The sequence below is a fragment of the Jaculus jaculus genome, chromosome 3, assembly GCF_020740685.1.
Source record: "Jaculus jaculus isolate mJacJac1 chromosome 3, mJacJac1.mat.Y.cur, whole genome shotgun sequence".
NCBI lineage: Eukaryota > Metazoa > Chordata > Mammalia > Rodentia > Dipodidae > Jaculus > Jaculus jaculus.
The window spans coordinates 101,702,285-101,729,509 of NC_059104.1; the positions used below are offsets into that span (position 1 = coordinate 101,702,285).

At 47.0% G+C, this 27,225-nt stretch overlaps 1 protein-coding gene across 4 annotated transcripts in view; it reads right to left on the reverse strand.

Annotated features, from left to right (window-relative positions):
• Zbtb16 (zinc finger and BTB domain containing 16) overlaps nt 1–27,225 on the reverse strand; it is a 199,180-nt gene that overhangs the window by 48,949 nt on the left and 123,006 nt on the right. For all 4 annotated transcript variants that reach the window (XM_045145416.1, XM_045145414.1, XM_045145417.1 and 1 more), the window contains exon 4: nt 20,131–20,217. In XM_045145416.1, coding sequence (XP_045001351.1) covers nt 20,131–20,217 — 87 coding nt within the window. The remainder of the gene's footprint in view (nt 1–20,130; nt 20,218–27,225) is intronic.

Genomic DNA, 27,225 nt, shown 5'->3' on the forward strand with positions numbered 1-27,225 from the left:
TGACAAAGCAGCAAGGAGTTTGAGAAATTCAAGTGGCTCCGCATAGATATGTTACAAGGGTGGTAACTAGAATTTTCAGGGCCATGCACTGAGGTCTGATCCTTTCTTACCCAGGGCACTGAACTCTGGTAACACACTAGAATCTCCCAGGGAGCTCTCAATAACACCCACTTCGGGGTCCCACGGCAGAGATTCTAATTTGGGTTGAAGCCTTGTTTGGTATTTCTTTTTTAAAATTTATTGATTAGCAAGCACAGAGACATAGAGAGAAGAGATAGATAGATAGATAGATAGATAGATAGATAGATAGATAGATAAATATATAGACAGACAGACAGACAGACAGACAGATAGATATCACACCAGGGCTTCCAGCCTCTGTAAATGAACTGCAGATGCATGCCACCACAATACATCTGGCTTTATGTGGGTTCTGGGTAATCAAACTCAGGTTGCAGTCAAGAACCTTAGCTACTGAGCCACGACTCCAGCCCAGCATTTCTTTTTATATAGTTCCCTCACAGGATGCTAATGGGTATGTGGGATAAGAATGGAGATATATGGAGGCTGGAGAGATGGCTTAGTGGTTAAGATACTTGCTTGTGAAGCCTAAGGACCCAGGTTTGATTCCTCAGTACCCATAAAAGCCAGATGCACAAGGTAGTGCATGCATCTGGAGTTTGTTTCCAAGTGGCTAGAGGTCCTGGGGCACCCACTCCCCCTCCCACCCCAGCTCTTTCCCTCTCAAATAAATAAATAAATAAATATAAATAAAAATATTTAAGAACAGAATGGAGGAGGATGCCTTGAAGGATAAGAGTTAGAGACGCAATAGGAGATCTACATCACAGACCATCAGAGCTCTTAATCCAGAATGCAGCACACAAGACCATTCCCCAAATCCCTGGCTGTACCCATCAACTTCCTGTTCACCTCTCCACTACCATCAATGGGCAAGCATTCAGAGACAAGGGTGTTTGTCACCATACTGGGGCATCATGTGGTAAACTTCTCACCTGGGGTCCTTCCCAATAAGCTGTGATGGGCAGAACTGAGGACCCCTGGGGGAGGAGGCAGAGGTGTGACATGGGGAATGCTGTATATGGGAAGAAACCAAGGGACACAGAAAACATCACCCCTCCATTCCTTGAGTATGTGTAGGTGGGGACTATACATACCCAATGACATATACTGGCTCTGTTGAATATCTTTTTAGACATGTTTGTTTCTCCCCGGAAATTGTTAGCTTTCTGAAGGTGGGTAGGAGCCTGACCTTCTTATTTTGAGGAACTGCAGAGTGCTTAGAACAGCATTGCTAAGTGGGCAAAGCAGGGTCTGTGGAGCTGCAGAGTATCAACACCGCGCTTGCTACGGGGGCCCACAGACCCACAAAGGGTCCTGTGGTTCCCAGTGTAACCCTCAATCTCCAACTCATACAAAGGGTGCTGGGGTCAGGGTCTCCAGACAGGACTGTTTTCTGGGGGGTGGCACAAAGCTGTGGGAATCCGTGAGGGACAGGGAGAGTGGTGCAACACCAGCAATTTCTGTTCTGAACACATCGTGCAACACTCTAACTTGCTGTGTGATCCCAGAAAAATCTATGCAGCGCGGAAGCATGCTCCCTTGTGTCCCTGCTCCGCTTCTAAAACCTAAAAACAGACTGATATTAGAATTCTTGGACCTTGCATTACCCTCCACCTGTTGAATATGCCCCAAGTATCAGAAAATGGCAATTTCAGGCCCCAACTTTGGAAGGTGGGAACATAGCACTGTAATTCCTGTTAGATGAGGCAAGTCCCCTTTCTGACATCTGTGAGCATTTCAGAACAAGGAATTCAAGCTAGGGGCCTGGATGAGGTCAGCTGCCAGAATCTTACCTTTGGGACCACCTCTCTGGAGACAGGCAACCCCTGACTTATTTCAAACTGGAAAACAGTGTGTTCATTCATTTGTCAAAAAAAAAAAAAAAAAAGAACCTTCAGTGTGTTCCCCAGAGGGGAGAAGTCATAGCTACTCCAGAGCCCAAGGGGTAGCTCACAGATGAAGCCTCCCTCTTCAATTCCTGTAACTAAAATGAATATGGAAAAGATAATTACCTTTAAAACATACTTAATACTCGAACACATTATCTCTACCTGCAGAAAAAGAATGTTATCTGATGGGATCTTCCCCATAAGCTTAATCAAATTGCTATCTTAAAACTCTCTGGAGTCCCGTGAGGCAGTAATAGAAAATCCAAGGCAGAGGCTGGAAGCATCTTATATTTGTTTGGTTGAGGGAGACGTGCATCCCATCTGACAACGGGCACTTAGAGACAAAGTCATTTCCAATCTGTAATGGATCTTTTCTCCTGGTGGGGGCAGGAAACATTTTGTCTGACCCAAACCTGCAATCCTTCTGTGAGGTAAAATTTCCTCACAGAATGTTCAGAGGAGAACATTCTAAAAGAAAAGCTAGTTTTTTTTTTTTTTTCTTTCTACAACCTGCTTGGGACTCATCAACTCTAGGAAACCTTCCCTATCTTGGCCTGCGATGCTTAATGTATGAAAATGCTTAAATTACTACTTAACTTTGGGGTTTAACCTGGCAAATAAATTGGTGTCTGCATTTTCCTGTCTGCCCAGCCTGTGGGCAGTGCCATTTGTCAGGTGAGGCAAGGAGGTAAATGACTTGCCCCAGTCCTGCCCAGGGCAACTGGCCATTTGCAAGGCTGGAGAAAACCAAAGGAAATAGCTTTAAGGAAGATTGAAGGTGGGGACTGCGTGTGTTCCCACAGCACCTCAAACTGGCCAGGAACGGCCTGTAAACAGCAGCTATAGCTCTGCTCATCCAGACCTGTTTGTCTTGTTGACAGGAACTGAGATAGGTAAGAGGTGATCATGTGGCCTCTGCCAGCCACTGTTCCTTCTTGCAGTGCCAGGAACATTCTTTGGATAGGGGACCAGGCCCCTCATCACACAAGGCCCATCGGGGCTTAAAGAAGAAGATGAACAGGATAGGGAGAGACCTAGGAAACCACTGTAACACCACGGCACAAGTTTGCTGGCAGATGAGTCACAGATCACAAAGTGCCCACCTTGCATCTTACCATCATATAACAAAAGTGGAATAAAGAAGGTGGGTTTCCTAGGGAGGGGCACGTCGCTTGTGTGTGTGATTTCTAATTTTTGCACACTGACCACATACCTGTTGAGCAGTTCATTTCTTACTATAAGCTACCTGGGTCAATGCTGCCCACTTTAGCAAGAGTGACTTCTCCTGGGCCAGATGAGGGTCAGTTTTTCTCCTCATGATCTTTTCAGAAAGCAACTCCCTGGTCTCCTGATTGTGAATGCAGGACTCACACAGAGACCTAAGCCAGCTCTTCCTTCCTTTCCCTTTCTGAAAATGGCTGTGTGTGTGTGTGTGTGTGTGTGTGCGCGCACACACACACATGCGTGTGCAGGCGGAGGCCAGAGGTTGACATCGAGTATCTTCCTCAATCATTCTCTACTTTTCTTTTTTTGACACAGGTCACTCAGTGGACCTGGAGCTCACTAATTTGGCTAGACTAGCTGGTCAGCAAGGCCTAGGACTTCTCCTGTCTCTGCGTCCCCAAGTCTGGGATTACAAGCACAAGCCACCATACTTAACTTTTACAGTCCTCAGGCTTTACCCACTGAGCTATCTCCCCAGCCCCCAGTTCTGAAGCTGGAGGAATGGGACAGCCAGAACCCTCCTTGAGCCTTCTTGCTCCATGCTGCCTTCAAGAAACAGAACGATCCTAAAGCCTTCACAAGTCTCCTAGATTCCTCCGAGTGTCACCATGAGACAAATGATGCCACAAGTCTAGAGTCCTGTGAGGCAGCAGGTTTAGGGGATTAGGCTGAGCCTCTAAAAACCAACAGCACATTTTATTTTCATTGAGATATAATTCACATACCAAGACATTTTACCCAATGATTTTTAAAAATGTATTTCCTTTTTGACACTTTTGTACATGTATAATAGTATATTTTGCTCCCACAGCCCCTCCTCCAGCAATCCTCAGTTTCCACTATTTATGGGGAGGTATGGGGTTTCAAGGACACCTCCTTCAGCCCCGAGGAGGAGATGCTGACCGGCTTAATCATGTGCAGTGAGCCACACCCACCGTGAGCTCACAAGCTGGCTGACTTGAGTCCCGAAGCCAGCACGCTGAGGATCCGCTTCCCATCCTCCTTCTCCCCCTTTTCTGTGAGGTTCCCTGAGCACTGGAAGGGGCTGGGGGAGATGTCCTGTGTAGGGCTAAGCACAAGCTGGTTGGTAATCGCACCTTCTGTGCACCTCTGCCCTCTGCCTAACGAAAGTTCTGCGTTCCAGGCTGTTGGTCCTTAACGAATTCAACAAAGCTGAAAATGATCACCACTACCACCTCCAGAACCCTTTCACCCCCACACAAGCAAACACCATGACCACACGTAATCCACCCTTCGTCTCTCTTCTCAGCCCCTGGCAACCGGGTAACCTGGTCTATCTTTAGACTTCCCTGTCCTCAACATTTCTCGTGCAGTCACACAGGACGTGATCTTCCCCGTCCGTCGGCTTTCGTCCGTGTAGAGCTTGTCCACGTTCTAGCACGTGGCGCTCTTCCTCCCTTTGTCTGACTGAATCCTGCTCCACCGAACGCCACGGCACAGTGCAGCCCCCACGCTGGAGCTGCTGAGGGAGCTGCTCTCAACACTCAAGTACTGGTTTTTGTGGAGGGGCCTGGTTTCCAATGCCTTTGGGTTCAAGTTGCTTTCTGACAGTAAATTTGTACCATTAGCCCATCATGTCTCTCATTGACATTAAAAAAAAAAATAAAGGTATTGGGTGATTAAGACAGAAAAACATGGGTGTCTTCCAATTTACTGGGGTTCCAAGTGATTGGTAATTGCCTGTCCTTACCATGCTCCACTCTCTCACATACACTGTCATCTGAACCCCAACTCCTTCTCACTGGGGCTCCCCAGTGTCCCCACCTCAATTCTGGCCTTGGCAGCCAGGGTCTTCCTTTTGGCAAGAATCTACATGGCAGCATATGAAATATTGAAGCTTCTTTTCTAAATATATACATTATTTAGCCTATAGTCTATAAAATATTCACATTGTTTGTCCTCCCACCCCCCACAAATATCTGCATTATTTACAGTAGAGTTGAGGAAACATGAAACAGGAAAGTCCTGCTTCTTCACTTAGGCATTTCTTTCTGTTCTCTTGTGTCCCCAGGGTATGCTGTGGCAGGCAACAGTGAGAGTCACGGTCGGCTCTGGGGGTGTACGACATGACACATGATCCAAAGCCAGATAGAGCTATCGTCATACCGCAGCCTCAGCCCAGGGCACCCTGGAACCAGTGTAACCCATCATCTCTGAGGGGTACTTCTGTGTCCCCACCACACTGTCCCACTGTTGTTGCTATGTGATTGCTCCCCAAATCTCCTATAGATAAAGTCACCCTACTTCCTGCTGAGGATGTTTCCATTTGTCCTGGCCTCTGTCACCATTTCAGGGGTGGCCTCAGCCCTCACAAAAGTGTTATGAAAGTCTCTCTTGCTGTAGCTGCTCTGTCCCGTATGAGTGGGCAAAAGAGCAGCCCTAACCTCTGATGGCTGGCACAGGCTCGTGGCAGAGTGCTAAGTTCTGCGTTGTGCATCTATCTGTCTTAACAGCAGCAAACTGAGGCACCTGGCTGAAGAGTAAATGTCCTGAACTCTCCCAAGAACCATTTTTCTTTCAGAACCTCCTTCCTCGGGCTGGGGAGCTGGTTTAGCAGTTAAAAGCGCTTGCTGGCCTGCACAGGGGCTCAGAGATTAAGAGCACTTAAGCCTAAGGGACTGTTGGGTTGGAGACCAGCAAGTGCAACTCTCCAGACCCCATGTAACAAAGCTGGGCATAGTCACCCACGTAACCCCGGGGTGTGGAGGGGCAGCGGCTGGAGCGGCTGGAGCAGGTGTGGCTTGAAGAAGAGACTCCATCTCGAGGAAATACATGGATGAGAAGTGAGAGAAGGACACCCAGTGCTCTCCTTTGGCCTCTGTGTGCATGCACATTTGCACACACATGCATGCATACATATGGCACGTATCAAACTACACGTGTACGCACATACACCAAACAAAAAGAAAGAAAAGAAAAGAATACTTGCTATGCAAGTCTGACTACTGGAATTCAGACCTCCAGGACCCATGAGAAGCTGGACCAAAATAGCCTAAGTGTCCTAATCCCAATGCGCCTATGGCCATGGGAGGCAGGATCAGGAGAATCCTGAAGCCCTTGGGCCAGCTAGCCTGGTACTGGCAGCAGCAAACAATGGAAGCAAGGACCAACATCCTCAGGATGTCCTCTGACCACATGAGTGTTATGATATGTACATACCCATACATGCATGCATGCATACTACATGCTACATACAGACACACAAAGAAAGAAATACTACTCTATGGGAAGAGTGAGATGTAAAGATGAATTTTTCTTACTTACAAGTGACTTTAACATTTTAACTATGTAAGTGGCAAATGTCTACTTATAATTATTCACAAACAGCTAAACAGAAAATACAATGCCCCTTTCTCTATAATCTCACTTCTAAGATAATCACTGTTAATAGCTACAGAGCCTTTGGTTGGAGACACAGCTCTAGTGGTTTAGTGCTTGCCTAGCATGCATGAAGATCCGAGTTTGAGCCTTAGCCCGGCATGAACCAGGCATGGAGGTATGCATGTGTAAGCTCACACTCGGGAGGTAGAGGCAAGACAATTAGAAGTTGAAGGTCATCCTCAGTAACATAGAAAATTCAAGGTTAGCCTGGCTACGTAAAACCTTTCTCTGGTTTTAAAAATATATTTATGTTTGAGAAAGAGAAAGATTGAGAAAGAGAGAGAAGAAAAGAGAGGATGGGCACGCCAGGGTCTCCTACCGATGCAAACAAACTCCAGATGCATGGACCACTTTGTGCATCTGGTTTTACACGGATACTGAAGTGAACCTGGGCCATCAGGCATTACAAGCAAGCACCTTTATAACCCCTGAGCCATCTCTCTAGCCTGGCTTCTGTCATATAGTAAATGGACCTGTTTCCTCAGCTGGGTGTGGTGATACACACCAGTTAACCCAGTACTCTGGAAGCTGAGGCAGGAGGATCTCTAGTAAAGGCCAGCATGGACTACACAATATAATTTCCTCCAAAAAATCAGTTTTGTTTTTTTTTAGACCTATTTTCTCCAACCTGTTTTATCATGCAAACCACCCCAGACATCTCCCCCAGGCCAATGACCACAGATAACAGATGGGTTTTGTCTTGTTTGTTTGCTTGTTTGTTGGTTTTGAAGAAGTGTCTCCCTGCTGGTCCAGGCTGCCCTTGAACTCACAGCGATCCGCAGCCTGTGAACTCGGCTTCCCAGTGCTGTGCTTAAAGACACGTACTAGCGCAAGCAGCAGCTAACGGATGCTTTATCCTTGGACGTCTAAGCCACCCGTAGTGCTGTGTAGTTATAAGCGATGTTGCAGCAGGTAGTCCTGGAAAAATCAGTCCTTGGTATATAGAGGCCAAATTTAGTTGGGGTTGAAGCGCCAAAGGTTCCTAAGCATTTGTCACATTGCACCAGCGCTCAGACGCAAGCAGGCCTGATTGTCATTATGATCTGAGGTTAAGAAGGCGGCTTGGCAGGAGGCAAGTGAGACCACCTCTGTCACACACTCCTTCTTAACTGATCCCTCAGACAAGGCTCGAGCAGCACGGCACAGGGTGCCGTCCATTCTCTCACCTCTAGCTGTCGAACCCCAAAGAGGTTCCCTCGTCCTCCTCCCCTCCCCCACCTCCACTCCCCTCGGTACCTCTACTTACCCCTGCCTCTGTTTTTAATCTCTAAAATAATGTGACAAGTTAATGATGGTACAATTATCTAAATGTTTAACAGACATGTTATCTAAGTGAGTCGGATTGAGATTCCATCCCGCTGACAATAAACATCAATGGCGGAGCAGAAAGCGATAGGCAAATTATAGCAAACCCTGCAATTTCAATGCTATTAAATTTGGAGGAATAACAGCCTTGAGGCCTGTAAACTCAGAATAAAATAGGCCCTTGTGTTTGTCCAACTATTAAATCAAAATGCTACCAACATCCTAGAAAAAAAAATGCAGCGATTTATGGCCTTTCAAGTTTCAGTTACACATGGGTTTTTATTAACTCCTTTCTGTCACGCAGCAGCAGGGTGGCACTGGGGAGAAGGGGTGATGACAGGGAGGAAAGTGGCAGCATGAAGGACTGAGATGGGCATGTGGGAGGCGAGTGATGACTGAGGCTGATCATGGGGACTCAGACATGGGGCAACATGAACCGGGAGGACAAGGGGAGTTTCAAGAGCCAATCCGCCTCTCCACCAGAAACTACCCAAGTCCCCTGACACTGGATAAGCTGAATAACTTAAACCTCTTGTGTGGCTCCATCTAAAAGTCTAGAGGCCTAGCTCCAAATCATAGCCCCGAGGAATCAAATACTATTTTACCCTTTTAATTTCTAGAGCCGATTTTAAAAGGCAAAAGATCTTCATCTTCAATCCCCTACTCAGACAGAGTATGTATTTAACACAAGTTATAAAATGAGCCTCAAACTGGAGTGAGGGAAACACTGTCTAGAGTTGAGAAAGAGACAACAAACCTCCAAACCCAGAGCACAGCTACCACTAAGACACATGCAGTTCTCCAGTCAGTCCTGGGCGAAGCACTGTCCCGGTACTGTTTTACTGAGTCCTTACTACAACCATCCTTTTCCTGTTTGTTTTTGGTTCTTTGAGGTAGGGTTTCGCTCTAGTTCAAGTTGACCTGGAAATCTCAGGCTGGCCTTGAACTCACAGTGATTTCCTACCTCTTCCTCCCAAGTAATGAAATTAAAGGCATGTGCCACCATGCCTGGCCCCAGCCGTCTATTATGAATCATAGTTTTCAAATGTAAAAACAGGCAGAGAAAAATGTACATCATCAATCCACAATCAGATCTCAGGCTGTGCCTGGAACCATACAACCCCCAAACAGCCATTTTTCTGGCTCAATTCCCACATTCTACATGTGAGAGGGGCAGAGAAATAAAGTTGTCCTTGATTTATTATCTCTTCCAAACACCGCACTGCCTCCCCATCCCCAGCAGCAGTGCATGGCACCATCTCTGCCGTGGTAGGACATGAGGGAGAGAAGGGACCCTGTGTCTCCTACTTGCCGCTGCTTCCCCACCTCAGGGCCCAGCACCGGTACATGACAGAAAGTAGACCCTTGGGGTAGGCACTGAGTGGAGGAGCTTCAGGCCTTTCTAGTAGAAACCAGTCTTGGGTCAATTTAGTTTCACAATCCCAAGACCACCAAACACCATTGACCCCCTTGAAACACAGCCCCAAGGCTTCACATGAAAAGCGCTGGAGAGCTGGCTGCGGTGGCGCAGGCCTGAAATCCCAGGCACTTTGAAGGTCTAGGCATGAGGATCGGGAACTCAAGGGCAGCCTCTGCTACCAGTGTGGACTATAGGAGACTGCACTGGGGAGATGAAAGGGGAGACAAAAAAATTTTTCAAGGCAGCAAAACTCTGTAGATGCATTTCATTATACATTCATCCAAACCTACCCAGTGCCCATCACCAAGGGTGAAATAAATGTCAGCTATGAACTTTGACTGACAGCGGGCCCACTGATTGTGGCAAATGAACCCCAGCGTCGGATGTGGTTAAGAGGTGAAGGGTATGTGTTGGGGAGGGGGGTGACAAGGGTTAGTAGAAAGTCGCTGTCCCTTCCAGACAATTTTGCTATAAAAATAAAATATTAGTATTATTAATTAAAAAATAGGATGAGGGATGTCTCTAGAAGGTGGTCAGAGAGGCTGTAGGAGCAAATTGTGGAAAAGGCAGCTTGTTTGGGCCAGCAAGTGACAGCTGGGCTGTCCCTCCCTGCTCCCCAGCAAGCAGCTCCCGCAGAGCTGAGAGCTCTGTGCTTGGAAAATAAAACTCTATATTAGGCAGCAAACATGCCTTTATAGTAACAGCATGAAATTAGGTCAAGAGTAAATCTACGCTGGGGCACTGACTGTCCAGACAGCAGCGCATGACCCGCCCGCTCAAGGTGCCTATGACGCTCTGCGGCCGTTCTCGGGCCTGAGTTTCTCGTGTTAAATTCCTTGGCACATCATGTGAAATGCTATACAAATCACCTCTGATATTTATAAAAGTCAAATGCTATTCTGCTTTCAATGGGGAGGTCACGCCAACCTGCACGGAGTCCACGTGCTCAGCTGATGATTCACTGTCCTGCCCTTCCCCTACCTCAGGCCAGGACCTGAGGGTCTTTCTTCCTTTTATTTCACGGAAATTTGAGGAAGATCAAGTTATTCCTCACTGGCTGTGCCCTTTCCTCTCCCTTTCCTTCTCTGGGGCTGGGCAGTAAGGAGAAGGAGCCAGAAGAGTTGCTGGCTTTACCATTGCTGGAAGATGAGTGGCCACCACCCTGCTGTGGCCTCTGGGTACCCAGTACTGTCTCTCCAGCCAAGCCCAGGGCAGCAGAGAGATAGAGTGAGCCAGTAGCCACCCTGAAGGAAGCAATGCTCACCCTTTAAAGCCTCAGCTCTGCTTGTTGCTCCCACACTCCTCCTGTGACTAGCTATCTGCCACAGGGAGACCTCCCACTAAGGGCTCCATTTTCCACCCTGTAGTTCAGAGCCGGGAGCATCCCTCATGCTTCTTTCAAGCACCAATAATGTACCAGAAGAGACAGAGAGGTCAGGAGAAGCAAGAGGCCAACACCAAGGTTAAAGACACGGTTTTTCACCTTAAAAGGGCTACAAAGCTACAGGGCATGTGTATACAGCTAATAACTAATCATCATCAACGGTGACTGGATTTGGAATCACCCATGAGACACACCTCTAGGCATGCCTTTAAGGGCATTTCTGGAGAGACTGAACTGAGGAGGGAAGAACCACCCTGAACGTGGGTGGTACCATCTTCACGGGCTGGGGTCCTAGGCCAAATAAGGAAGGAAAAAGGAAAAAGCCAGATGAGTGTCAGCATTCCAGTGTCTGCTTCTTAAGACACCTAGACACAAGGAAGTGGAGTCCCAGCTACATGCTTTTGTCACCATGGATTCATCAGCCCCCATGCTTCCCCATGAAGATGGACCAAAGCCTCTTAAACTGTGAGCCAGAGTAAATATAGTACCTGACGCCCATGAGATCTCAATGTGGGGTAACCTGAAGTCATCTCTCTCTTTTCCTTGTGGGGCAACAGGCAAAATGAAGTGGGAAGTCCTACAAGAAGAAAGCAGGAGAGCTAGACTATCTAGGCCCCTGGGGATGGCACACATGGGACCTCACTAGGAAACTCAGTGCACCTGAGTCCTTAAAGGCACCACCAAGGCCTCCCCCTTGATGTAACAGACAGAGCCTGGAACACCTGTTTTACCCTGGCCACAGCTCAGCAGCTGGTTCTGTAATCACTCTCCATCTTTTTTTTTTTTTTTTTTTTTTTAATGAGATAGGGTTTCTCACTGAACCAAGAGCTCCCAGATTTGGCTAGACTACCTAGTTAGCAAGCCCCAGGGGCTCTCCTGTCTCTCCCTCCCCAGGGATAGGATTACAGACATGGGCCACCATGCCCAGAGGCATGTGGGTACTAGGGATTTGAACTTAGGTCTTCATGTTTATATAGAAAACTCTCTACTGACGGAGCCATTTCTCCAGCCTCATATTATATTTACTAAATGCTGGATAAGAAATTAGGTAATGGGAGAAATGGCTCTATACAGGTTTTGGGACTGAGTCCAGCGCCTTGCACATGTACACTAGAACTCTTATCACTATGCTACCTAACCAGACCTGGGATCTGAATCTAGACAATGTGGCACAGATCCAAAGTTCTGGGCCACTATACGCTGATATCCTGAATTCGACACTAGCAACTTCAGGCTTCATAGGGCCTCGAGACTCTCTTTTCTGCTACGTAACCTGAGCCACTCTATGAGGAACCATACTTGCCTAGAAAGCAAATTCCTTCAGGGATCCTCCTACCCACCTCTCTGCCTCTAAGCCTATCCATCCTCCCTGAGCAGTCACTCCCATTCCACTCATGTCCATCCTCCTATCTCTCTGGCCTGGCCTGGCCACAGACCAGATCTGACCATGACTCTTCTGTGTTCATATACCAGTAGATGACGCTGTGAATCCCTAATATACAGAACCTAGGAGCTGAAGGTTCTTACAGGTCACCCTCATAGACCACTCATGCCTTCTTCCCAGACTATCCCAGCCACTCACCTGGTGTCCAGTTACCCAGACAGCTCCTCTACTCTCTAATTAACACCACCTATTAGCGCCTGTTGCCCCTGAGCCTCTTCAAGTCCCAAGTGGCCATGTACAGTGGCCTGAACAACGTTATGATTTGTAAAAAAAACCCACTCGTAATTAGTTTGACTTTGAATAAAGAGGGTAATTATTTTTAAATTTATTAACTGCTGCCTGGCCAGAGAAGTTTCCAGATCAAATGACATGGAGAAGCTATTTCTGTTCAGTGATGCAGCAATTTATATTACTGATCGGTCATTAAAACCACTGGCACAAAACCACTTGTGTTTCCTGGGCCAAGATAGTGTCCATGTGTCAAATTTCAAACCCAGAGTATAAATTAAGCCATTAATGGTATTTATCAGTTTATCTGGACTTAAAGAGCTACTTATTAATTTAAGATGTTCTAGCTGCCGAACCCCGGAGGTGTCCTGGGTGTGCATACGAATGCGCGCATGCCATGCCTGTGTTTTCTCACTCTGATTTTACTGAACAGTGTAAAAAAAATCAACTTCTGATGTGTAAATGAAGTACAAGCATCTCGGGAGCTGCCTAGCTGTTAATTCCTAGCTGCTCTGCAGCCCAAACATTTTGGAAGCAGCAGTGTTTTGCAATATGTATTTGTCATAATATAAAAGGTGTAAAATGATCTCTGTTTATCTCCTCAAAGTCTTTGCTGTACCAAAACAGAAAACTGGAATGTGGCAACAAAGCCTGAGCCCAGCTCCACCGTAAGTGTGGCCTCGCCTAGCCGCAGCTTGGGCCCATCCAGATCTTGGGGGGAGGCAGCAAGGAGGGGTCATGCGTACCAGGACGGAAATCTAGGTTAAGTGGAGTCAAAGGGGGAAGGTGTAACATTGCCATTTGCTTAGCAACCCAGAATTGGAGTGACTTTCCAATGATTTTTTTTTTTTTTTTGCAATATATCAAGACTCCTACAGGATGGCACACCTGCCTATGCAAGGTCCTGTGTGAGCTCTCTGACCTACTCCATACATGGAGACCTTGGGCATGAGATGCCCAGGCCAACCTGATTCAGGGAAATTGTATCCTACCCCAAGAGGAGGATGTGGGCATCAGGGTGTTGGGAATTCTTAGTTAAGTGGGTCACAGGGATCCGCAGGAGGCCTGTCCAGGACAGGGCCATGAGCTAAATGACTTCACAGGCCCTCCTCCCTGAACTGCTCTGTCCCGGAGCTCACAGACTGTGGGGTGTCACTCTGCAGGCAGCCTGCAGATCTGTGGGCAGAGCACTGAAGTTGGAGATGGGTCTAATTTCAGTTCTGCATTTCTATTGGGTAATTTCTAGGCCCCCATCTTATCTGTAAAAAAGGGTATGATGGTGTTTTACTAACTAAGCCATCAAAAAACGGCATCAGCGGAATTCTACTCTCCCATTCTTCCTCCTTCCCAGACCCTGTCTACACTCCCGTGAGCACTCTGGCGCTACCTGCCACCTCTCCTGGCTTGTCCCACTCCAGTGACTTTAGTGCTGCTTTCAGCATTTCTTGTGAGCATGTTTGTCTCTCCCTGTCTCTCTATCTCTGTCTGTCTCTCCTGGGTCTTCCTTTTGGTCTCTTTGTTTGCTTGCTTTTGAAATAGGGCTGAAGTATTCCAGGCTGGCCTTGAACTCACCTGGTAGCCAAGGATAACCTTGAACTTGTGGTCTTCCACCACCATTTCCTGAGTTTTGGGGTGAGAGGTATGTGCCTAGTTTCTGCATGCCTGGAACTGAGCCCAGGGCTTCATGCATGCTAGGCCAGGCAAGCACCTTACCAAGAGGGTTATATGCCTAGCCCAAGCCCCACTTCTAAAGCAGGTGGCAAAGAGTTCACATGTTGCTGGATTATTATAGGAGCTTGAGGTGTGTCCCTGGGCTCAGTAGGCAGACAATAGTGCTATGATGTTAAAAAAAAAAAAACAAAAAAAACCTCTGTTACATGTCAGGTAGAGATCCTAGAGTAACAGAGACTGCCTACTGCCAACCCCATGCAGAGGACAAGGATACCACTGTTTCTACCCTTGGCACTGAGCATAATGCCTGCCCCGCACTGGCCATTTCTCCGTGGTGGAGGCTCCTTCCTCCAGCAGACAAGGTCCAGTTATGAGGTCTCTGGGAGAAGAAATAGTTCATAGTTCACCCTCAGATTCACAACATTCTCTAATCCTAGGAAGCATGGCTGTGTGGTCACCAGCATGTGCCTGGCACACAGATAGGAAGTGCTCCCTGTGGGTCTGGGGTCTGCCTGGGGCTACCCTGCCTTATTTATGTTCATCCCTCAAGACTTCCCTAGACTCTGGTTTCAAAGGAAGCTGGCTTCCTGCTGCAGCAAAATTTGATCTGGATGGACAGAATTTAAACTACATGGCAGGGCTGGTTCAAAGTTCTCCTCAGTGATCTCATGTTAGAATTGTCAGGGTTCTGGATTCCACGTGGTCTAGGAATAAGCAAGTGGTTGGGAGAAAATTATACCAGTATCAAGCCTGCTTGTCCCCTTCACCCCCCAGACTCTTATCACCATTTGTCTCCAACATGGTTGCTCTGTATCCCCTTTCCCTGTAAGTTTTCTCCACTTCCCCATTGAGAAGGGGGGTCCATGCTTCCACACTCCAAGTCTGGAGCTGACCTGACAACTTTGATGAGTAAAATCAATTAATTGATTAGTAAAATTAATTAATTAGTAAAATATAGCAGAAGTGAGAATGTTGTTTTCCCATCTGCTTTCTGACTCCTGGAACCCTAAGGTGAAGGTGATAATACATCTTCTCTTGCACTCAAGGCTGCTCTGCTGCAGAGAGGCCATGTGGAGGAGTATGAGCCATACATGTGGGCAAAGAAGCCATCACAGGCACACTGACCAGTGGACTCATTAGATAGCACCAGCCCCAGCCACCACCCAATGGCAGCCACAAGACACAACCAAATGAAAACCACTCAGCTGAGCCCAGCCAGCCCAGAGAGGTGTCAAAAATATTAACTGTCGGGGCTGGAGAGATGGCTTAGCGGTTAAGCGCTTGCCTGTGAAGCCTAAGGACCCCGGTTTGAGGCTCGGTTCCTCAGGTCCCACGTTAGCCTGATGCACAAGGGGGCACACGCGTCTGGAGTTTGTTTGCAGAGGCTGGAAGCCCTGGTGTGCCCATTCTCTCTCTCCCTCTATCTGTCTTTCTCTCTGTGTCTGTCACTCTCAAATAAATAAATAAAAAATTTTTAAAAATATATTAAAAAAAATTAACTGTCATTTTAAGTGGTGGCTGGAGTGATGTCACACACAGCAATGAACTGTGGAACACTATATGGTCAGTTGCCAGCACAGTTACCACAGCGCTCTTTCACATACAAATCATGTCACTCTCACACTCAAAAATCCTCCGATGGGGCTAGGGGTGTGGTTCAGTGGTAGAGTGCATATTTTGCAAGTATAAGGCTCTGGGTTTCATCCCCAGTCCCCTCCACCACCAGTCTTCCAATGGACAATTTTCTGTTTTCTCTAAAAATGTTCATACGTGTGTATATATAAACAAATGTTTATATGTATCTCAGTAAAACTGTATCTGAGCCGGGCGTGGTGGCGCATGCCTTCAATCCCAGCACTCGGGAGGCAGAGGTAGGAGGATCGCCGTGAGTTTGAGGCCACCCTGAGACTCCATAGTGAATTCCAGGTCAGCCTGAGCTAGAGCAAGACCCTACCTCATAAAACCAAAAATCAAAAAAAAAAACAAAACTGTATCTGTACATATGTCTATAGGCATATATATGTGTACATATGTGAATATATAAGGTGGCACATGTGACACCAGGTACACTCTTCCTGGAAATGACAGAGCTTATATATGTTTCCACAGACATATGCACTCTCATGGTTTATAAGCTATAATGCAGACACACCACAATATTCAACCCATACTTTTGAATAAGTGGATTCTTACATTGTGCAACCATCACCACCATCAATTCTAGAATGTGTTCATCTCCCAGATTGAAACCCTGTTTCCATTAGCAGCCAATCCCTCCCCATGTAACCCCAACACCATCTCTGGCACCTCCTCATTTACCTTGAGTCTGTATAGATTTGCCTATTCTGGGTCTTTTGTATAAATGGGAGCCACATAGCATGTGGCCTCTTGTGCCTGGCTTCTTTCTTTCTTTTTTTCTTTTAAATTTTTTATTATTTATTTGAGAAAGAGAGAGAGACAGACAGAGAATGGGCACACCAGGGGCTCTAGCCACTGCAAATGAACTCCACACACAAGTGTCACCTTGTGCATCTGGCTTACGTGGGACCTGGAGAATCAAACCTGGGTCCTTAGGCTTCACACGTACGTGCCTTGACCACTAAGCCATCTCTCCAGCCCCTGCCTGGCTTCTTTCAGAACACGGTTTAAAGGCTCACTCAACGTTGCACCATGTATCAGAGCTTTGTTCCCTTTTACCTCCAGATGATATTCCATCATGTGGGTATACTGTATTGTGTTTGCCCATCATGAACTGATGGGAACTGGGTTGTTTCCATCTAGGGGCTATTAAGATTAATGCCACTATGAACATTCACATATAAGTTCTTGTGTGGAAATTCATTTTCATCTCTCCTGGCATACAGGTAACTCAAATTTAAACCTTGAGAAGAGCTTCTAGACTGCTCTCAAAGGGGGCTGTACCTTTCTTCATTCCTACCAGTAATGCATGAGAGTTTTGACTTTTTCACATCCTCAGCAATCCTTGCTACTATCAATATTTTTATTATAGCCACATCCTGGTAGAGGTGAAGTGTTATCTCAGTATGGTTTGATATGCGTCTCCCTGAAAGCTCATGGCTTGGAACATCTTTGCATGTGTTCATTGGCTATTTTGTCTACCTTTGGAGTTATGTAATAACATTTCATTCTTTTGTATTTTTTGTTGTAATAGTTTTATATTTTCTAGCAATATATTCTTTATCAGATAAACGATTTGCTAATAGTTTCCTATCTGCCCACTCAGGATGGGTTACTCTTGCTTGTCAACTTGCCTGGATTTGGAATCACTTAGGAGATTCAGCTCTAGATGTGACTGTTCCCGAGAGTCAGATCTGCCCTGAAGACGAGCAGCACCATGCCACAAGCTGGGCTCTCACACTGGATCCTCTCTGCTTCCCACCTGTGGATGTGAAGTAGACCACCAACCTCTTGCACCCACCATCACAAACTCTCTGCCATGATGGTGGACCTTATACTTTCAAACTATGAGCAAAAATAAACCTTCTATTCCTTGTTGCTTTTGTCAGGTATTTTGTCACAATAATTTTATAAAAAGTAACTAATCCTGGGCTGGAGAGATGACTCAGCAGCTAAGCACTTGCCTGTGAATCCAAAGGACCTCCATTTGAGGCTTGATTCCCCAGGACCCACGTAAGCCAGATGCACAAGGTGGCGCTTGCATCTGGAGTTAATCTGCAGTGGCTGAAGGCCTTGGTGAGCCCATTCTCTCCCTCTCTATCTCTCTCTCTCTCTTTCTCTGTCTGTCTGTCACTCTCAAATAAATAAATAAAAATAAAAATAAATAATTTTTTAATGTAGGACTCTTGTTTAAAAAAAAAAAAAGTAATCCTATTCTTCAAAGAACTCAGAGTCTATGCAGAATAAGACCCTGATCCCAGGCTTGAGGGACGGCCTGGTTTCCCCTCACTAACTGCCTTGTTCTCCAGCTCTTGCTGCTCCCTGAACTTGTCAGCCTGAATCTGGCTTTGGGCACCTCGTGTGTACCATGGCCAGGCATTCCTCCAAAAGGTCTCTGGATGGCTTACTTCCTCACTGGAGGCCTCTGCTAGCTATCCTACCCCTTTCCTGACCATTGTGTCCAAGATATCACTTTTCTTTCAGTCATTTCTGCCACTCATCTTGTTTTATTTTTGCTTAGTAATGCCTGTTGAAAGATGACATTAGCTGGGCATGGTGGCATGTGCTTTTAATCTCAGCAAGAGGCTGAATTAGGAGGATCTCTATGAGTTCAAAGCCAGCCTAAGAGTACATAGTGAAGTCAGGCCAGCCTGGGCTAGAGCAAGATCCTACCTCAAAATTCCACCCTCCCCCCCCCAAACAAAAAGCTGGCATTAGAGGCAGTACCACTGGAATTAGGTAGATTGTAACTGGTCTTTAATGGGCCAAGTGACCTGTGTGTATGGTCTCTAGATTGGCAGGAATCTTAGGACTGTGTGTATGCTCTTCTCACAATCTTAAAAAAAAAAAAAAGAAAAAGAATTGTACCAAAATGTTTGAAAAATAGAGGCTTCTCCTTCTTGTATTGATCTTGACATAATTACTTCCTAAACTGAAAAGCTCTTTGCCTACCTGTTAACCCTTTTTTTTTTTCACTCTAGCTCAGGCTGACCTGGAATTCACTATGTAGTCTCAGGGTGGCCTCGAACTCACGGTGATCCTCCTACCTCTGCCTCCCAAGTGCTGGGATTAAAGGTGTGTGCCACCACCCCAGGCCTGTTAACCCTTTTACATAGCATCATTAAGCTTTCATTTGTATTATTGTTGACTTAGGGTTGAAGGATCACTTAATTTTTCTTTACAAGAATGCCGTCAATGTGCATGATTTTATGTTTTTCAGAAAAAGGTGTTTGGATGAAAGTAAGAAAATAACAAAATAAAGTCCTTTGCTGTCTCAAAAAAAGCGGACATTATATTATACACATATTTGCCTATAATGTCTCCTAGCTGGAATCTCAGTTCCATGGGAGTCAGAAATGTTGTCTGAGTCATATATTACCATTTCCCGAACACCCTCACAGTCCTGTTATAGGAACTCAATAAATAGTTATTAAATTAAATTGATCTACTACTACTTATTGAATGCTTACTATGAGCCAAACACTCTGTAAGCACTTCAAATAAAATATTTTATTTAATCCCCACAAAACACTATGCTATGAGGTCGATACTATCATTGCTCCACTCTTCCAATCGATGAGGAAACCCAAATGAAAAGAGGTTAAGTAATTAATCCACATTTCCACAAACAGGACATAGCCAGGTTGGGATAAATCCACTCCATCTAAGCTCTGAACTACAAAGTTTCACCATGCCTGCCCCTGCAATTAACTTCAGTAAATCCCTTACCTTCCTTTGAGCCTCCGTTTCCTCATCTGTGACATGAAAATAGCTTCCTGGCTTACGCGGTGATTGAAAGTGTGGCAGAGAGGGGGGTCGTGGGGAGCAGTAAGAACCGTGAGCACTCAAGTTCACACTGCAGCCAAGATGGCAAAGGGGACGTCAGTGGCAATGATGAGATGCCATTGATGCTGTGAAATCAATGCCTCGAAATTGAGGACAGCTTTATCATTGCTATTACTGTTCAAATACATCCTTATGTACAGGCGAATGTGTTACAGGCCCATGACTCAACCCTTGCAGAGGGAGGACCAGCCGTTGTGGTCACACGGAAGTTTCCAAATTTCATCAGAGGGGCTGTGAGAGGTTTTCTGCCCATTCACTCAGGGAATGGATGTATATATACCACCACTGACTTTGCAAGGCCTCAGTAAGCACATACGAAATGCCTCTGGGAAGATGGGTTCTTATAGGCCTGTTACAGACAGAAGCTTGGCCTGATTCAGGATGGCTACTCTGGTGGGGCACCATCACATCCATAAAGCCCCACCGGGCTCCACAGACAGGAGGCTACACATGCAAAAACTTCATCTCCACTCAGAGCGATCCCTGGACATGACTAGATACCACGCTTGCTAGGAAAAGGATGCCACCAAGAAAAGTCCTAGTTACGCACTGCTCTGGCCTGGAAACCGTGGAGAATGGAGTCAAAGCCACTCACCAGTGTGGGTCTGCCTGTGGGTCTCCAGGGCATCCTCCTTCGAGAACTGCGCACCACACTGGTCACAGACGAAGGCTTTGGCACCAGCTGAAAGAAAGGAGAGGTGGTTACCATTAGAACTGCAGCCCATGTAAAGGAGGTCAGCCTGGGTCCCAGCAGGAAAGCAGGTGGTGCTTTTCTTTCAAATGCCTTTGAGGCGTATCTCTTCACCATGTGTGGATAATCCCGTCCATGCAGGCCCTTGGCTGTCGAGGACACTGGAAGACTCCACGTTGGTTTCCACATCATTAGCCATCCTCAGATCCTCACCAACAGATGCAAGGTCCTCAAAGGCCACCAAATTCCTCATACTTCCCTCCTCCAGAGGCTACAATGGCTTGCAATTTGTACTGGTTCTCAATTCCTCCATGTGGATTCAAGGCCTTCCATAACCTGATCCAGCAGTAAGCCATCCAGCTTAACAGACAGTCAGTCCTCTGTGCTCTCCCTGGGCATTGCCTGGCCATCCATGGATCTCTGTGCAAGAGCAAAAGCCTGACTCCTTCCCCTCTCTCATCCAGTGCTATCCATGCTCAAGAATGGAGTATGCATGCACCAAGCTCTCCAGCTCCTCAGTGTTCTGCCCTTTGGAGCCTGCTTTGTTACTTTCACAGGGCCTAAGCACTTCTTCTTTCTTGTGCTCGTGTGAGTATGTGTGTTTGCATGCATGTAGGCATATGTGTGTGCAGGAGCATAAGTGTGTGTGCTGGTGGAGGCCAAAGGACAACCTTGTGGGTCATTCCTCAGGTATTCTGTCCACCTCTTTTTGAGATGGGGTCTTTCATTGACCCGGAACTCACCAATTAAGCTAGACTAATGAGCCAGTAAGCCACAGGGATCCGCTTGTCTCTGCCCTAGTACTGAGATTACAGGTCCACATCACCACACACAGTTTATACATGGAACTGGGAATTGAATCCAGGTCCTAATACTGGCAAGGCAAGCACTTTACTGCCTGGGTTATCTACCCAGCTCATGAATGTGCCTGTAGATCTTGGTTATACATTAGAGTCTCTGAAGAACGTACCTTTTGTATGCATTTGTAGCTCTTAGACCACCTCAGCTCTCCCAAGGCCTACCACACACCTTTTCACTTCATCCTTACAACAGCCACTTGAAGCACGCGCTGCTTCTAGCCCTGCTTCGCAGAAGAGTCAACACAAGCACAGAGAACTTTGTCCACTGCCACTCAGTGGACACATGGCAGAGTTGGATTCAAACCCTGGCAGTGTGACTTCAGAGCCTTTTCAGGTTGATCCCTGTTACCTTCAGCCTCTTCAGGCACCACCTGCAAGGATACTAGATGGCTATGGTGGTGAGCCCTGCGCTCCCTTCCCTCAACTCAAAAAAAAAAAAAAGAATACTGTTCTCCATTTTATACACCAGGACCTCACATAAAACTATATTTGGACAAATGGTTACACATTGATGTTTTTAAGTGACGAGGCCAGGCATGGTGGCTCACATTGTTCTACTCAGTTGTACCTTCCCCATGCACATGCAAGCAACTTTAACAACATGAAGTGGTCACAAAAAAAGGCATCAAAGCAGAAGGGGAACTATCTGGAAAGAAGTGCATCAGGAGGAGTGGGAGTGAGAAAAGAGAAGGCAATGGGTGACTATGACCAAAATACATTATATACATGCCTGAAATTATCAAAGAATAACCCTTTTAAAATATAAAGAAGTTTGGAAAATCATCTCAGAGAATTAGCATAAGTACAAAGACTTAAATATCAAGGAACAGTTCTTCTCCATTGAAGAGTAAAAAGACCTAGGGTAGGAGAGCCCCCAACACCCAGATTCCCAATGGTGGATAAGGTTTTCTCTAGTGTGATCTCAGGAACTGATGGAATAAGTGAATGATAAAACACCCTAGGGATGAGATGGACAGAGTTAGAGACAACTGTTGTCTTTTGCCTTAGGTGGCTGGGGTTGAGTTGTACCTGAAGGTAGGGAGAATCCGGATGACCTCTGGGCATCCCTGCTGGATGCAAGACATCCTCCAGCCAAGAACATGGCCCATGGCTTACAGAACTCTGCAAGCAGATTCAAGAGCATTTCTAGAGGGGCGATGGCAAAGCCATAACTGTGTTCACAGAGGCGGTGGCTTGGCCTGCTTTCATCAACGCACAGAGAAAACATGGGGAGGGCATCAAAGAGCAGAGTGGGTTGGGATGGGGAGGTTATGTCACCATGAGCAACTTCCCCTTACCCAAAATCATTAGCGATCAATGATCTTCTGTGGATCTGCAAGGAATCTGATTTTAATTGTATTTCTTCCTTTCATTCCATCCGTTCTCACAGCTCCCTTCAGAAGACTGGGCGGGAAGGGTATCTTGTGAGCTTGGACATTGCTGTGGAGCCCCACAATTCAGCGAGGAGACCAAGAGTCCCAGAAGCTTCAAAGGGATGTGGCAAGAAGGGGTTCTTAGAAAGAGCCACTGATGGGGTTGTATTAACGTCTCACTTTCATGACTGAGAAAAGGAGGAGGAAGGTAGGAAGTAGAGGGTGGATATATACCATCCCATGAGGTTAGATGAAGATAAAAATGGACAAGCACACACAATTCAGTAAAAGTGGCCGGCTTGGCCCAAGCGTGACTGCATGGGTTTGCCTTTGACGTCCTCCTTACTCCACCCCAGTTGCTGAAGTAAGGATATCGAGGCAGTGTGTGAAAGTCCTGGTCCTCAGAGACTCTGGGTCGGTCTCCTCATTTCATTTGGGCATTACAATGGCTCTCACTGAAGATTCCTAGTTTTGAAGTCCCATGCTCCTTCAATTCCTGCCCAGAGACACTCCTTGCTCCCAGTTCTCTGGGATGAAGATACAAGAACCGAGCCAAATACGCCAGATGAACTCTTCTCTCCGGAGGAGGCTGTGCCTTTAAATTCTCTGTAATGGCTGGCTTAGAGGCAGAAATATTTGGCAGCCCTGAAATTAAAAGTGATAAATTTCCTCGCCAAGCTTTGATCGATAATAGAGGCCTCATCTGTTAATCAATAAGACAGTCTCTGCCTGTTTACTGTGCATATGTTGCTCGCCACTGCCTTCAGGATGATGTCAGGTTTGCATTCAAAGTAACTCAACTGTGTATAAGCCACATGGCCATTCCCAAAATGCGTTACAGTGACATCATTCAGCCCCTAATACATTTATAAAGCATCAATGGAGGGGCTGGAGAGCGAAGGTAGCCATGCCAGCTGAACAGGATGAGGGCATATGAGCCTCGTAGCATTATTTGCCCACACACAATTTCCTGGGGCTCATCCCGGAGCAGACAGAGGATCCCAGGGGTGCAGTTCTGAGATGGCTGTGATTGCCATGACCTCCCTATGTGGGGTGGGGGGGCTTCACGAATGTCTGTCTGTGTAAGGCAGGAGGAGGGCGACAGTGAGCCAACAAAAGAGCCAAAAGCTCTGTCCTCAAGGAGCTTGCATTCAAGGGGGAAAGACAGAGTCTTTTGTTTGTTTATTTGTTTCACTTCATTTTTCCCCTAGAGCACAGACTCATTTTTTAACTTTCTAATTTACACATTTCTTACATGGATCTGATTTTTAAGTAGGGTAATATAGAATGGATCACGCAGAAGTATGTGATGGAGAAGTCAAGTGAAGAGAGATAGAGGCTGCTGTCTTAGGAAAGGTGGTCTGGGAAGCTGATGGCACCTGGGTGGAGAACCAAAACTGGGGAGGTGGTAAGAAACAAGAAATGTACACTTTTGGTAAAGCAAGGAGGTCAGCTGGATGGAATGGGGACAGTGAGAGGAGGGTGGGAGACAGTGAAGAAAGGGACAGGCCGCAGGAAGAGACAATAAGTAGCCAGGCAGGGAGTGACAGAGAGAGAAAGGCAGTTAAGCCCCATGCTGTCCTTTCTGTCAATCACAGATCTGAGAAAATCAAGGAAGAGAACCATAGGATCTAGTCGAGAGAACTGAGTCCCCAGGCTGGGGAGATGGCTTAGAGGTTAAGGTGCTTGCCTGCGAAGCCTAAGGACCCATGTTCTACTCTCCAGATCCCACATAAGCAAAACGCATGAGGTGATGCAAAGTCGCACATGTGCACAAGATGGCACACACGTCTGGAGTTCAATTGCAGTGGCAAGGGTTCCTGGTATGCCAATTCTCCCTCTCTCTCTCTCTTTCTCTCTTATAAAAAATATAAATTGAGAGAGAGAGAGAGAGAGAGAGAGAGAGCTAGTGGCCCTCAGAAAACTACCTAACCTCACTGAGCATGGCATTTCAACTGTAAAATGGGAACAGCCACAGTAGGGCCCTCAGAGCGCGAAGAGGAAGTGAGTGAAGTGTGCCCCCTGTGTGTGATGGAGATAGAGAACCAGCAAGCAGTGGCCAGCATCACTGCCCCTCAGTGCTCCTTTAAAGAACTCCCTTTGTGCAATTAAAGTATGATTGATTTTACTGAGATTCAATGCACTGTTATTTGAGGGCCATTTATCTTGTATAAAGTGAGCCTCAGATTTGTAAAGACATATTTCACCACACACACACACAGTTCCTTGTCCCACTGATTTAAAGGTTAGTGATTGTTAGGACCAATATGTCAGTATCAACAGCAGCTGGCCAAGCCAGCTCTTAAAACTTTGTGAGATACCAGGATAAAACCTGGGAGCCTCCTTCAGTGGTGTCCTGTGCTTCTGGGCTTGTTTCCATCTTCTCCAGCTACGCGGAAGCTCTGTGAGAGCAAGCTCGTGTCTCTCTCGGGGTCTGCTGGAGCCTAGTGCTCCATGTCCCGCCTGCTACGCAGCTCATGGATTCCGGGTGCTTGTTCAAGAAACCCGCAGGCAGGTTCCTGGGTGTGAAACTGGCCCCAGAAGGGGGCAGTGGACATTCAGGATACTGCCAGGCTTTCCCCTAGGGGGTGGCAGAGTTCTGACTCTAGGTTCTTTCCTGCCTCTACTTGGAAACCCAAGGACATGTTCTCTGGCTGGAATACGGAAAGCTCAAGGGAGAGGAAAAGGGCAGAACGTGAGACTGTCCACTTTCCCTGGATCCAATATCCAGACCCCTTCCCGACACACCCCTAGTACAAAGCCTTTTCCTCCAGTGCATTCTGAACCTTCTGTCTCCAGGCAGACCTCCCTTGGCAGGCCAAGGTGGACCTCAACTGGCTGATAGTGGTCTACTAGAAAGCACTCCCTCCCTCCAGCCCACCAAAGTTCATCTGGAAGTCAATGAACCCAACTGCTAAGAGACAGACAGACGTCCCTGCCCCTGCCAGACCCCGTGGACCAGAGCTCAAGTACACCTTCAGCACTACACTTGGGGGGGGGGGGGGGAAGAGGGTTACTTAATCACCTGGGGGTTTCCAGATTCCCTGACTCCTGCTCTGCCTTCACTTCCTGTTGCTCCTGGAATGTTGGCTGTAGCCACAGAGCAGAGGCAGCTCTCAGCAGGTAAAGAGTTGGTAAGAAGGAAGTACATGTCACACAGCCTGGCTCAGACTGGAGTAGGTATGAGGCTCAGTTGAAGAGCCAGGGATCACCCCGACTCAGAGCAATCAAAGGCGAGAGCAGCCAAGAAGGCACTTGTAAATGCATAAAGTGTTATCTAAATGCCAGGATTCCAATGACAACAGAGCCGAGGTTCAGTAGACATGACAAGCCCCACACAGCTGCCTCCTTCTCTTGACAAAGTGTTCAGAGCCTTCCCCCTCCTTGTCTTCCTAACCCAAACAGGGCTGGGGACGGGGGAGGATGGCCTGAGTACGTAGGAAAGGAATAGAAAGATGCTCAAAGCAACAGATGTGGAGGGGTGTCTCTCTCTCTCTAGGGAAACAAGGCAGAGTCAATGAGAAAAAAAAAAAAATTCAAAACTCCCTCCTTCTCCAAAACCTGCCTCCATCCACAAGCTAATAATACTTTTTGAAAAGGGAACCGCTGAACAAACACCTAGTGCTTGCCAACCTCTAATGTTGAGTGGTGTGTCCTTTTTTTTTTTTTTAATTCCTCACAATTTTAAAATAAACATCTTGAATGTTCTGATGAGATATGCATGCCTGCTTACATAAGGAAGTACAGAGTGTACCAAAACAGCAGACCCAAAAAAAGCATAAGCTGTCAGAACAATGAGTACAGACGCGGCATTTTACAACAGGCCACGGTGTACAGTTTTATTTACAGTACCTCTTATCAGACACAGCCCAGCACACTGGCTGCCAGTTCCAAAGGCCAGCACTGCATGTTCCTTCCCTCAAGGAGATGTGTCCTCCCCAGGGAGCCGCGGCAGCCGCAGCCTCGCGCTTGCACTTGCTCTCGTGCCCCAGCCTTCCGCCCTCCCTCATCGACAGCACGAAGAGCTAGGAAAGGCTCAGAGTTTCTGCAGGGGACTCAGGGAAGGGAAAGGGGAGCAGGTAGGCAGATGTCAAGGGAACGGAAACCCACCAGCCCCAAGGGTGGCCCGGCATATGATCCATGGTGCCACAGCTAACACTGCACCGCGGACGCTGGCCTCACTCACTGCAGAGAGGGAGGTGAGTGCAATGGGGACACAGGGTCCCGAAGCAAAGGGAGGGCAGACGGAGGTCACTTGAACTGAGGGTGGCCATTTCCAGACCTCTGGAAGTCAGCTTCCTCACTCGTGACCTGGTGCAAGGCTGGTACTCCTGTGTGGCTCAATGTCCACTGTGTGCAAGCCGACTCCTTGGGATAGGAAGGCGGAGGCATCACAACAGTTATATAGGGGGAGGAGCATGGTGCCGACTGCTGTCAGATTTTGCAAGTCCCCCTCTTAGGTTCCACAGAGAAAACATGGGTCTACGTCTACCCTGCCCCTTATCCTGCCAATTCAATTTTCAGCCAGAGAAGCTTTTTTTTAATTTTATTTTTTTAAATAGCTCTTGGTACCAGTCAAGCCTGGTAGTGCATGCCTATAATCCCACCACTCAGGAGCATCAGGAATTCAAAGCCACCCTCAGCTACATGAAACCCTGTCTTAAAAAAGAAGGAAGGAATGAAAGGAGGGAGAGAAGGAAGGGGGGAGGGAGGAAAAGGCTGGGAAGGTAGCTCAATCAATAAAGTACTTGCCTTGCAGGCATGTG